The following is a 13,896-nucleotide window of genomic DNA, read 5'->3' on the forward strand; positions in this document are numbered from 1 at the left end:
TCCAGAGGAAAAGGGGTCTGGCCTCTTTAAAGAGATAGAAGAATTTCTAGCCATAACAAAACAGAAAGGAATTCAATATTAATTGAGCATTTTTCAACAAAATTAATTTCCACTGATTTCTTATGTTTTTATAACACCTGGACTCCCTAATGTACTCCTTCTCTGCCTCTCCTTTCCAGGGAATCATCCCTTAATGTTAATTGAATATTGATAAAAGAGAGGAGGAAAGAAGCCTGAGTACGCTTTCTATTGTTGTCTGACTCTTCCTGACCCCATTTGGGGTTTTCTTGGCAAAGATACTGGAGTGGTTTGCCATTTCTTGAGTAGCTACAGAGTGGTTTCAAAGGGTAATGGAAGGACAATCCCAAGAAACTCAACATGATCCCTGACCCCAAGTTCTTTGGGGCTTCAGCCACCAAGAGAGAACAAAAAAGGGGTTTTTCCTCCTGACCCAGAGGGAACTGCTCCCCAGGGCCAACTGTAAGACGCTAAGGAGCCAACTTTGGGGTTATCTTTGACTCTTCTCTCCTCCAGCCTCTCATACCTGATCTGTTACTGATGTGGTTTAGAGATTTAGGGGTGCTGGGACCCCAAAATCACAACACCTGGGTCCTGCCTGAAAGAATTCAACCTAAGCCTTCTTTCAGCCAAAAACAAGGTTTATTGAAGATTCGTCATATTAGCTAGACTCTTAAGGCATCTGAGAAAATCTGCGCAGTGGCTAGATTATAAGAATCTGAGCAGTGGCTAAATTTTAGGAATCTGAGCACCTTAATGATGACAAGATGGACCTTATATACAGAAAGACTGTGGGAGGGATCTAGGAGTGGCCAAGTAGTTTGGAGTGACTAGAGGAGGGGTCTAAGGAGGATCTGGATGGGAGTGGCCAGTAAACTGGGGTGAGCATAACTCCTGGGACCTGGACCACGTGGCCAAGGGAGAATGGCCACAATGATAGGCCAGTTGATGGGATTAGAGCCCAAAGCAAATGCCAGAGATTTGGCCATGTGAGAAAGTCTAGGGTTTTTCCTTTCTGGGGTCCAGATCCCAACCTCAGCATTACCATGTCCTATCTAACTTGAAAACATCTCCTGCTCTTCTCTATTTTTGTTCCCACCACTGCAGCAAAGACCTCCATTCCCACCTGCCTATCTTATTAGGTGGCTGAGTACCACAGTGGATAGAGCACTGTACTCTGGAAGGTCCTGGGTTCAAAATCCTTCATCAGACATGAGCTATATGATCTGGGGCAAGTCACAACCTCTCCCAGGCTCATTTTTTCATCTATAAAATGGGGATAATAGCAACTACCTCACGGTGTCATTGTGAGGAGCAAATGAGGTAACATTAATAAGGTGCTATATAAATGCTATCTACTTTAAATATCTTCTATAGAGTTCTCACCTGCCTCTAATTTGTCCTTCGTACTCTGGTGCCAGCCTCTACCAAAAAGTATTCAGTGGCTCAATGCAATGACAGTAAAGATCAAATGCTTTTACCTGGCATTCAGGGTCCTCCAGTCTGATGCCTCCCTATCTTCCTAGGCTTATCTTATTTTATCTTATGCCAAACTAGACTACTTGTCTTGCTAAGAGAGGACTTTGGCCGTCAATGTGTTTGCCAAAATGCTTTAGCATTTTACAAATGCATTTGCTTTCACTTCATTTTGCTCATGTTTTCACTATTCCCTCTGGTCCTCTCTCCTCTTTATCTGCTGATTTCCTACCAACCTACACAACCCAACTCAAATGCCAGTCCCTTAAGGAACTGTTCTCTGATTCCTGCGTGTCCTCCTCCTATCCCACCCACCCAACCTTCCTCCTCAGACCTCACCCAGGATTCTCTAATATACTTGTTGAGAGAGTAGCAATTTTGTTGTTGGCTTGAATGCAAAACAAAGACAAGGAAATAGAGCAAAGGTCATCAGTCCTGTTTCATGCAGACCAGCCCCAGTGATTTGCATGGGACAAGTCATGGGCCACCCATGGCACAGTTGGGAAGAGTCTCCTCGCCAAAGTTTAACCAGCTCCTTTGCAGTTGAGCTATGTAGAACTAGAAATTATTTACCTGAACCAGGGGCATGCTAGGAATTAAAAGGATTTTTTTTTTATCACAACTCTGATAAGTGTTGAGTCAATTGGATCTAGAAAATGTTTCAAAAGGGATGGGAGTGGAGCCCAACCCTAGAAAGAAGTGAAAAACAACAAGGAAAAAAAAAAAGGCAGAGTTGAGTAACTCTAGAAGTTCTAAGTTGTCCACTTGGAAGACAGTCCTGTCCCCCCTACCCCTCTTCACTTATCCTACTCCATGCAGGACAACTATACCATTGAGAACCCTTTTAATGGAATATCATGCATTACAGCTCCCTCTATTGGTGTCATTCCTCATTGGATTGTAAACTCCTGTCGCGATTGTTTGCATTATATATTCCCCAGCACCTAGGACAGTGATCTGTGTGCAATAGAAGATATTTATGGTATTATACTGTACAAGGCAAATTGAGGACTTGCCCTGATAAGAGCAGAAACATAACCTTGTCAACAGAGGTCCATATAGTCAAAGCCATGGTGTTTCCAGTACTGATATATGGCTTTGAGCGCTGGACTATATGGAAAGCTGAATATCACAGAATTGACACTTTCAAATTGTGGCACTAGAGAAGACTTTTGAGAGTACCATGGACAACAAGGAGATCAAATTAATCAATACTTAAAGAAATAACTCAGACTATTCACTCAAAGGTCAAATACTGAAGCTTAAATACTTTGGCCACATAATGAGAAGACAGGACTCATTGGAAAAGATCCTGATAGTGGGAAAGATGGAAAGCAAAAGGAGAAAGGGATAGCAGAGGATGAGATGGATAGATAGTATCATGGAAACAACGAACATGAGGTTGGACAGTTCTTAGGGGATAGTAGAGAACAGAAGGGCCTGGTGTGCTATGGTCCATGCAGTCACGAAGAGCTGGACACAACTAAACAACAACAACCTGATAAGAGCCAAGGCTTCTTACTAGCCCAGAGTGCATATAGCCTGGAAGATTTCTAACTTGGACACGAGTCAAGGTAGTTTGGTACTGTAGAGTTAAACTGAGCATCACTGAATAAGAATTTAAGGTAAGGTACCCATACACATATCTTAAAGGGTTCTTTTTTTAAGCTAGTACTAATTTAGTCTTTTAAAAATCACCCTTCAGATAACAACTGTTTTTGCAATTTATGGTCTTAGAGAGTTTTCTGGGACACTAAGAAATTAAGATTTGATCTGGGTCAATAATAATAAATAACAATAGCTAGCATTTATACAGGACCTTAAAGTTTTCAAAATGCTTTACAAATATCGTCTCATTTTATCCTCACAAAAATTCTGGGGGAAGAAGGGTTAAGTGCAATTATTACCCCCATTTTATAAATGAGGAAACTGAAGCAAAGAGCGATTTAAGTGACTTGCCCAGGGGTCACATAGCTAGTGAATGTCTGAGCCTGGATTTGAACTTAGGTCTACCTACCGCTCTACCCACCTCTGGGGTCACTAGCTACCTCTGGGGTCAGAGCCAGTAGGCTGGATTAGAATCTTTCCTCCCCTATAACAATCCTTTTTTTTTTCCTTTTTTTTTTTGCAAGGCAATTGGGGTTAAGTGACTTGCCCAAGGTCACACAGCTATCTTTTTTTTTTTTAAAGCAATATCGAGTAACTAGGAGGTTCTATGATATTCCTTTTTTTTTTTTCAACTATCCACCCTAAAGGAGAGACTATCATTCTTCTGATAGGGACTCGGTGCCTTCCAGTCTAGATGGCTTTGCTCCTCTTACTTCTCATCTCCATCTATTACCCTTTTCCAAAGCTTAGCTCCAATACCATTTCCCAGAAGTCTCCCTTCATTTTTCTTCTTACCCCCCCACCAAAAAGAAAGACCAAAAACGCACCGCAAACTTGAAGTGGTCCTGCCCTCCTCTGACCTCTTGGAATACTTAGTTTGTACCACTCATTCTGATGTATGATAGATGTTGGCATACATGACACCCTCAAAGATATTATACGAGAAAAGATTTCAGTTGTGTGTACATGTGCATTCCCAAATGGAATGGAGAAGGGGGAAAAAGAGGTTCAAGGTAGAAATACATGTGGATATTTATGTTTGCGTGTGTCCAGTTCCTCTAAATTGCCTTTCTTAAAACAAATTTTTATTGATGTCTTTTGTTTTCTGACATCACCCAAATTTCTACCAGTATCCCTTTTCCCTCCCTCTCCAGGAAAGTTATTCCACATAACAAACAATATCTTTTAAAGGAAAATAAAAACAGGAAAACAGGAATACATAAAAAAATCTTTAAATATGTGCAATGCACCACACCTGTGAAGCTCCCACCTCTGCAAAGGGGGTGAGTTGAGGGTATCCTTTCATATCTCTTCCTTGTTCTTTGTAATTCTGCAACATTCACTTTTTCATTCTTTTGTGGTCCTTCTGTTTACACCAGAGTTGTCAGTATATCATTTTCTTGACTACGCTTACTTCACTTGGTATCAGATCCCGTAAATTGTTCCATCTTTATTCTGTCATATTTGTTGTCTCTTATAGCTCAGCTGTTTTCTGTCACGTTTGTGTTCCACAAGTTGTTTAGCCTTTCAATGGCTGAATCTTTTATTCCAATCCTTTGCTATTATAAAAGGTGTTTCGTAATGCCTTTTTATCTTTGTGGGGTTTGGGGTAGTAGTACAGGTGGGTCAAGAGCTCAGGAACTCTCCACAGGAGGAGACAGATGGAACAGAATTTATAAGACACCCTCCTGGAAACAAAATTGCTCTGCTCCCATTAGATTGTAAGCTCTTTGAAGGAAAGGTCTGTCTTTTGCCTCTTTTTGTATCTCTAGGGCTGAGCACAGTGCCTGGCATATAATAGGCACATAATGGTTGATCCTTTCTAGGATGGAAAAAGGGACACAGTGAAACTGTTCTGTTCCAAGGGCCCTCTGGGACAGGCAAATCACCCAGTAAGAGGGGAATTTGATCTTCAATGCCTAGTTGGCTTCTTCTTTCTGCCCTTGTATGTTCAGACACATCAGATGAGATTAACATGTACAGTGCTTTGCAAACCTTAAAGCTCTGTATAACTGTTTGCTATTGTTAATTAATAAACATTTACCATTTACCTACTAGGTGCCAAGCACTGTTAATTCTAATTATCATTATTATTACTTTTGGGTTTCCACAAGGTAGAGAGGGCAGTGGTGGGGGAAGCCAGAGCTGTGAGTGACCCTGATCCTGGAGCAGGGCTGTAGGTGACAACCTCTAGGAGAAAGAATCTGAAGTTGCTGCAATCATTGGCTTTTCTCAGTCTAATTGAACTGACAAGTGAGCAGGGAGGGGGAGACTGATTTCTTTGATTATCTCCCTCACTTTGTCTTTCCTATGTCATGATCCTGAGATCGGTTGCAGAAGCCCCTTCCAATTCTTTTCCTTAAACCGTAGTTATATGAGGCCATAAATTTCTACCACCATCACCTCTGCCTCCCCCACATCTGAAGATCTGGGTGAGCTGGAGAAGGTTCAGAAGTTGGCTGGAGATAGATGTCTCCATAAAGGAGTGCTTGTACATTCAATAAACTACATCAGGATAATAATAATAATAACAATAACTACCATTTATACATTGTTTTGAGGTTTGCATAGTACTTTACATGTTTACATTTGATCCTCACAACAAGTCTTTGAAGTAGGTGCTATTATTAGTTTTTCTATTTTACAGATGAGGAAACTGAGGCTGAGGGAGATTAAGTGATTTGCCTAAGGTTGCATAGCTAGTAAAGGTCTGAGGTTGGATTTGAACTCTGGTCTTCCTAACTACAAGTGCCCCCTAGCTGCCTCATAGTCTTTGAATTTGTGAATGTGAGGCATTGTGAACTGAGAGGGGACTGATTGCAGGGGGAACAGTATAAGTATCTTCATCATCAGTACCCTCTAGTGGCCAGTGGGGATATTTCAGCTTTTTAGGAAGGCTGTCCCAGGGCAGCACAAGAAACAGTTAAAGCTACTGTCTCAAGCACAGTGCCAACTGAGAAGTGACCCAGACATTGCATTCCCTTGCTGGATAATTAATACAGTGACATGCCGTCTTATTGTACGCTTAAGGAATGCAGCAGTGTAATCATACAAACTCCACTTGTTTGCATGTCACAGAAGTCACTATACATTGTAACCTGCGACTAGGAAAAGACCATGACTTTTGTTCCTCCCGCTCACCACCCCCCACAGAACTTTGCACATTGTTGGTACTTACCAACTTAATGACTGTTGAATGAAAGGGTCCTATTTACCAGATTTCCCGTTTCCCTTGGTGGCAACCTGAATTTCAGAAATAATAACTAAGGGGAAACCACTTTTCTCCAAACCCCAAACCTTGCATTCCTAGACAGATTGGTGAAGTGATAGCAACCATCATATACACTGATGTGATCACATACACATAACCCTAAATAAATGCCTAGGGCTTAAGGGAAATAGACATCAAGCCTAAATGAAGTTTCACTAAATCTGTGCATCTTTTTCCCTTCTGGGTTGGATTCCTAGTACCTTGCATTATCATTAAGCAGGCAGAGGCCAGATGGGAGGCTAGTAGCACTTTCCATAGGGTTGGCTACGGCAGGCAGCCGCTACACCTGTCTTTGATCTCTGTGATGTTAATGTGATAGGGGACTCGGAGAGCTCATAGGATCATAAAACTTAGGGCTGAAAGAGACCTTAGATACCATTTACTCCAATGTTTTCATTTTGCAGGAGAGGAAGTCCAAAGTGGGAAGTCTGGGGTATTAAGTGACAGAGTCAGGATTCAAACACTAGCTCTTCTGACATCAAAACCAGTATTCTTTCCACTACACCACACCCTTCCCACTGGCTTCCCATGCCAAAGACGCAAAAAACTCGGCACAGAGCATTACAAGTCAGGGAGAGGCCAAAAGGGTCTCCTATTTATTCTTATTTCAGGCTTCCTAGTGAGGCCTGATAGTAGAGGAAATGCCAGCCCAATCCTGCCCTGCCCCCCATTTCTTACGCTCCCAGGGCTCCATTAGCCCTCCGGCCCCAGGGTGTTTTGCCTGGAGGTATCTATCTACCTTCCTTGTGGCCAGACTCTTGCCTCACCTTGGCTATGAGAAAGAGTCTTCAGTTTTCTCCTCTGATGATTTCTCTGTTATCTCCTCTAGCGAAGGGTGTGGGACAGACGAAGAGCAAGGGTTTCGGAAGGGACTGGGCCGGCTGGAGGACCGGAAAGGAGGTGGCCTGTCCAGGGCCCGGGCAAAGGGCCCAAAATACTCAGCAGCAAAGGTTACTACATTAGAAGGCTGGCGGAGCAACAGGAAGAGTAAAAAATCAGAGATCAGGGTCTGGGCCTCTGGGTGATGCCGCATGTAAGTGGCATGGCTGGCCTGGAGCTCTTCCTGGGCAGAGATCATAAGAACAGAGGATGTTAGAGCCTGGGAATTGTTTGGGACAACCTCATTTTAGAGACGAGGAAAAGATCCTCACCAGAAACTTAATGATTTGCCCAAGGTCACTCAGTAAAGCTTAGATTTGAACCCAAACTCAAATCCAGAGCCAAAATGAGAGGTCTCCAAAGTTTGTCTTCAGTTTCCTTCTGTGCTAAAGGAAAAATTGTGCCCTTTTCTTCTCCATCTTTTGTGCCCCAGGCTGTTGCTGAGCTTAACTCTTTCCTCCGGGTTCTACTCTCTCCTCCCCATTCAACTTAAGGACCCACTCTTGGGATGAGGATGAAATGTTTCCATAGACTCATCAGCAATGGGTCGGTGCTCTTGAAATCATAGTTCCTGGACCCCTTCCCCTGCCTAGCCTTCTCTCTGGGGAACGCATCAGGATCTTTCCTCTCGACCCTGTGATTCTCTTACCTTCCGGTCCCGGAAAATGGCAAAGAGCTGGACATCTTCCTCCCATTCCAGGTGTTTCTTTTCAAACACTGGCTTGGGATCAAACTCATCTGGGCAGGGAGGGAGGAAGAGGTGGAAAGGAGAAGGGAAAGATTAGAAAGTTGGAAATTGCCTTCCACATTCCCTCTGAAGTTTGTATGGCCTGATGGGACTCAGAAAGAAGCAGGAATAGGGGATGTAGGAGACTCATTACATATCAAGTTTTGATCTTGACTTCAAGGTGTCTTTTCATATATTCTGTGTACCATCCCCAGAGGCAGCAGCAGTCCCAAGACTGTCAGATTTAAAGCTAGAAGCGACCTTAGAGATTATCCTGTACAAACTCATTATTTACAAATTATAGGATCCTAAATAACAATAATAATGATGATGACAAGAATAGTTAGTATTTTTTTTTTTTGTGACTAGGCAATGGGGTGACTTGCCCAGGGTCACACAGCTAGTAAGTGTCAAGTGTCTGAGGCCAGACTTGAACTCAGGTCCTCCTGATTCCAGGGCCCTATCCACTTTCGCCACCTAGCTGCCCCAAGAATAGTTAGTATTTACATAGCACTATAAGGTTTGCTGATGTTAACTCATTTGATCTTTACAACAACTCTGTGAGTTAAATGCTATTTTTATCCCCATTTTACAGATGAAGAAAAACCAAGACACAGAGAGGTTAAATGATTTATCCAGGGTCACACAGCCAGTAAGTGTCTGAGGCCATATCTGAACTCAAGTCTTCCTGACTCCTGGCCCAGTGCTCTATCCATTGCGCCACCCAGCTGACTCACTAATAGGGATAATAATAAGGGGTAGTTAGGTGGCGCCATAGTGCACAGAGTGCTAGGACTAGAGTCAGGAAAACCGGAGTTCAAATCTGCCCTCAGCCACTAGCTCTGTGACCCTGAGCAAGTCACTTAACCTTATTTGCCTCAGTTTTCTCATCTGTAAAATGACATGGAGAAGGAAATAGCAAACCATTCCAGTATCTGTTGTGGTGAGGGTCAAATGAGATAACATGTAAAACACTTTGCAAACCTTACAGTACTATATAAATGCCAGATACTATTATTGTTATTAGATCATGAAACTGAGGTCCAGGCGTGGATGTACCTGTCCCAAGGTCTTATGGGTAGTAACTGGCAAAAGCAAGTTTCAAACCTAGGCCTGGTTCAAAATTCCCTCTTCTTTCCACAATACCTGATGTCTCAGACACTATTCACTTGCAGAATGAATGGAAATGCTATCCCTTTCTGGAAGGCTCCTGGAGGTTTCCCCCACCTTTTCTCTTCCAACTGGCCCCCCCATCATCAGCTCCATAAATGTAGACACTATCTAGGATGGTCCAAGGTTCAAGAACAAGAAATGTGCTTTTAGCATGGCTTTGGAGAAGAAATAGCCTTTATCAGGTCAAGCTTGTGTCCTGATTTTTGGCTTAGAAAAACTCCAGGCCATCATGCCCTTGCCTGACTTGACCTCTTACTTACCCTCCTCCCTCATTATGGGCATCTTGGTGATGATGCAGCAGAAAGGGGACCCCACCTGGATTCTCTTGGCCAGGTGCCTAAGGCAGAAGGAAAGAAAAGTTTGTATGAGGCACTAAGAATGGCAAAAGTGGGGTGTGGAGAGGGGAAAAATATTCAGTTCTCCCCTCTCTTCTCCTGGCCTGGTCATTAGGAGTATCTATTCACTACCCACTCTGAGTCAGACTACTCAGACTCTAGATCATTCATGCCTCCCACTGACTCTCAGATTCACTTATCACCATCTATAGTTAACTATCATCTGAACCCATTTACCTCTGTATTCACCACAGAAAATAGGCAACAGTTCATGTGAAAAAGGTCTGGGGGGGGGGGTAGCTAGGTGGCCCAGTGGATAGACCACCAGCCCTGGAGTCAAGAGGACCTGAGTTCAAATCCGGCCTCAAACACTCGACACTTACTAGCTGTGTGACCCTGGGCAAGTCACTTAACCCCATCGCCTAGCAAAAACAAACAAAACGAGAAATATGGATGTTTAAGTCTGAAAAAGAGAAGACTTAGGGGAGTGGTCACTCTGGGCCTGTTTCCCTTTCCGTAAAATGAGAGAGCTAGATTAACTGACCTCTAAGGTCCCTTCAGCTCTAAATCTATATCCTAGAAATAAAATGGGTTGTCTCAGGAGTGGTAGGTTCCTGGTCATTGGAGGTATTCAAGTAAAGACCAAAACTGAATGATCACTTGTCAGTGATGCAGAAATTTCAGGTACTGGCTGTCGATCTCCGAGATCCCTTCCAACCCTGAAATTCTGAGACTGGCCCACCCACCACTCACAACCATATGCACCATTCACACCTTCGTTCAGTCATCACCTCCACCCCTTACATCCATATTCACCACCAGGCCCTCTCTCTCATTACTGGCCATCAGCCATAACCCTCCACCTTCCTTCCACCCAGTAAACTTACTCACCCATCAGGTAACAGGTAGTATTGCCACGTCATGGGGATGTCTTCATTAGAATGCACTGTCTGTTCTACCACCAACACTTCAGCTTGCTCTGAGCCCAGGTGAATGGTTTGGAAGCCCAGGGCTTCCTAAAGGAGGTGGGGATGGAGAGACAAGGAGGCCACGGCTCAGGACTCCTCTCCCTTCCTCTAGGCTCAGTTTGACCCTCTTCTTCCCCTTCCTAATGCTCCCTTTCTCATACACCCTGTCTCAATACCACCCTTCTCTGTATGCCCCTCAATCCTCCCCAAAAGATCTGCACCTCCTCTTCTTTTTTCCTGACCTGGGGAGGGTTTCCCCCATGGCCACAAGGAAGGACAATGAGTGAGGAGCCAAGGTGGGATGAGGGTACAGTGAATGGTGCCCAGCTCCAATCCCAATGTGCTCTATTCCTTAGCAACATTCTCCCTCAGGACCACTGGATAACTTCTGTCCCAACTCAACCCTCTCGTCCCTGCCAGATCCTGATCCACCAGAACCCCTTTCCTCTGCCCTTCCCCCAGCTCACTCCCAGGCCACAGAGCTCCCTCACATAGGTGGAGTGGCAGAGCTTTCCTTCTCCATCAAAGGTCAGGAATTTGGCATTTTGGGGAACCTTCCTTCGCCAGCCCATCACCCTTAGCAGGAGCAGGTTGGCAGACTCTGAGATGAACCCGTCCATCATATTCAGGCTGAACGATGTCTTTTCTGTATTTGTAACCTGCCCGTGACATTACATGAGTCACAATTCCTGGTGGCAAGGGGAAGGGGGTGGGTAGGTGGGAATGGGTGTAGCTAAAGCCTTTGGGTAGGAGGGACGTAAGAGGATTCCTCTAGTCCAGCACTCATGCCTAGTACACACCCAGTCAGGCTAATGACACCTTCCCTCCAGGTGAGGGTCCCCACTTACCTCACCTTCCTTGAGGATTCTAGTCATCAGCATGTCTGCATTTTGCTTCAGTAAGGTGGTCTTCCTGTCAACTGACAGAGGTAGGAACTGCCAAGTTTAAGAGGAATGGGAGGGGGCATAGGAACAAGTTGATGAGGGGGCCAAAGACACAGAGGAGTGGGAAACAAGAGCCCAAAGACAGGAAAAGGTTCAGAAGAGGAAACTGAGGCCGGGAGGGAGGAGAAACGTGGGATACCTAGGATTCTCAGGTACAGTCTTGGAACCCCTGAGCTTGAGTGTGCTCCGATGGTGTGGGAGCTTTCTGGGCTTAGGGTGAGGTTAGGTGAAGGGGAAGTTGACCCCAAGGACCATGTAATTGGGAATGAGGAGAGGGAGGCAGGACCACTGGACAAAACCACCCCTTGACCTTTTGAATCCTTTGTCTATTAGAGTTATGTTCTGTTTAGGGGATGGAGCTTCAACCGGGAAAAAGGGAGATTTAAGAAATTAAAGGATTCTGGGACACCTGAGAATATTAATAACAATTCACATTTACACAGTAGGTTAAGTTTTACAATTTGCCTTCCTCACTCCATCCTGGTGAGGTAGGAAGTACAAAGATTAGCATTTCTATTTTACTGATTAAGAAACTTGGGATGAGAACCAGAGTCGATAGTCAGGAAGTGTTCAAGTTTAGATTTGAACCTGGGCCTCCTGACTTTACATCCAATGTTCCTCAACTGGTCTCGGGTCTCCCAACCCTGCCCCCCAGGCTCCTAGATCTTCCTATGGTGGGCAGTCTTTGTCATTAGGCCAAAGCTAAGTGCCTATGATATGGAACGAGGGGAGAGGTGGGGAGAAAATAGGTCCTGACACCTTAATGAATTCATGATGGTGCTGCTCATATGTTTTCAAATCCCAATCGAGATAGCCTGAAAGGAAGACCAGAGATTCGTGAGGAGGCATGGGGTAGAACTCATTTGTTTGAGAGCAGGGTAGAAGGGTAGGGAGGTTCTTGGTAAGGGGGATCCGAGAGTCTATGGACTGGGTTTTGGGGTTTTGAAGAAGCAGGTTGAATCTAGCCTCCAAGGGTCTGCTGGAGTGCTAGGGGCTGTTTCCAATGTTTGGAGTGTTTCGAGATGCCCTGACACTGTTAGGAGATAGCCTTGCCCATGCAGAGGCTTTTGATAGGTTTCACCTGCCTCACACAGTTCCTTACAAAACAATGGGGAAGAGATACTTAGTGAAGAATTGAGGTGTTGACAAGGATGGATTAGCTGGGAGGGAGTACAAGGGAGGGGTCAAGAATCAGAAGTCTTACCTGAGATAGATGTCCCACAGGGGATTTCCTCTAGCTGACCCCGGCTGGTGGCATGCACTAGGATACTGAGTCTGGTGTCCCCATCAGAGCTATAGTAGTAGGCTTGCTTTATGTCCAGGGAATACTCCCCCAGAATCTGGTTAGTCTCAGAAATCATGTTCAAAGTTTCAGAGAAATAGAGCAACTGAATTTCTTCACCTATGGGCAAGAGAAGCAAAGGAGATGGGGACTGTACAAAGCTCCAGACCTGAGCACCTGTTCTGTACCCCTCCCCAGCCACATCCATCCCTCTAAGGTCCCGTAATCTTTAAAGAGCTTCTGCTAGCCTCCACTGCCCAAACAACAGACATTTGTCCATCATGGTTCAGAAGTGGAAACTGAGGCCAGGAGGGAGGAGGGAACTCAGATATGAAGGATTCCCAGCTAGACCTTATAAATCATCTAATACAGGGAGGGGTTCTTAACCTAGGGTCATTGGACATACAAAGACTCTTGGATAAATTTCAGAGGATCCATTAAGTTGAGGGGAAGGAAATTACGTCTCTGTTTTCACTATGATTTAATTAAAATTTAGTATTTACTTCAATTATTTAAAAAGATTATTCTGAGAAGAGGTCCACGGGCTTCACTACTGCCAGAAGGATGAGTCCAACCACCCATTTCAGTTAATGATTACAGGATTACAGATCTAGAACCAGAAAGGGCCTCTGGTAGTCGGAGTGCCTCATTTTACATATGGGGACCCTGAGACTTCGAGACTTGAAGTGAGCTGCCCAAGGTCACACACGGGTAGTGAGCTGCAGGTTCTTGAGCCCAAATCCAGCTGGTTTCCTGGAGGGGCCTCACTTAAACAGAACCGTGGCACAAGGGGCAGTTTTTTCTCTGTTCTCCCACCCGCCCGCCCCACCCCCCACCCCCCGGGCCTGGGAAGCTCTAAGTCTCACTTATTGTAGCTAGAAATTCCAAAGCCTCGGAATTGGCTTCAGGTGGGGGAGGCGGCGGGGTTTCCTCCGGCACTTCGGGCTCCGGGCTTTTGGCTCCTGGGGGAACAGTTTAGACAGACTGGGGTGAGAGCGGGGTGGGGGTGGGGCAGGTCCAGAAAGAGGAGGGAGTCAGGAGGCAATTCCTAGCCCCCACCCCTTTGGGCCCCCAGGATTCTTAAGGTGGGCTCAGTACGAGATAAGGAAGTCCCCTCGCTGCAGAACCTGATTCACCAACACCCTAAATGCGCAGACCCCTTACGTTTGCCAGGCATGCTGCCGGCGCCCCAGAATGTATCCACTGGTCCCCAGG

General features: G+C 45.0%; 1 protein-coding gene across 5 annotated transcripts; it reads right to left on the reverse strand.

Moving 5' to 3' along the window:
• Positions 1-6,279: 6,279 nt before the first annotated feature.
• CATIP (ciliogenesis associated TTC17 interacting protein) lies at positions 6,280-13,896 on the reverse strand. Of its 5 annotated transcripts, XM_027873789.1 has the most exons (11): positions 13,846-13,896; positions 13,544-13,643; positions 12,604-12,800; positions 12,159-12,214; positions 11,304-11,390; positions 10,947-11,114; positions 10,379-10,503; positions 9,413-9,489; positions 7,902-7,990; positions 7,141-7,436; positions 6,280-6,345 (listed from the first exon to the last, which is right to left on the reverse strand). In XM_027873789.1, the coding sequence occupies exons 1-10, from the start codon at positions 13,856-13,858 to the stop codon at positions 7,146-7,148; spliced, it is 1,203 nt and encodes a 400-aa protein (XP_027729590.1). In that variant the 5' UTR covers positions 13,859-13,896; the 3' UTR covers positions 6,280-6,345; positions 7,141-7,145. The 5 variants fall into 5 exon arrangements, with proteins under 5 accessions (XP_027729590.1, XP_027729591.1, XP_027729592.1 ...); XM_027873790.1 differs by lacking the exon at positions 6,280-6,345 and having other exon boundaries at positions 6,965-7,436; positions 12,604-12,801; positions 13,548-13,643; XM_027873791.1 differs by lacking the exon at positions 6,280-6,345 and having other exon boundaries at positions 6,965-7,340.

Source organism: Vombatus ursinus, unplaced genomic scaffold, assembly GCF_900497805.2.
Source record: "Vombatus ursinus unplaced genomic scaffold, bare-nosed wombat genome assembly UNPS02014802.1, whole genome shotgun sequence".
Taxonomy (NCBI): Eukaryota; Metazoa; Chordata; class Mammalia; order Diprotodontia; family Vombatidae; genus Vombatus; species Vombatus ursinus.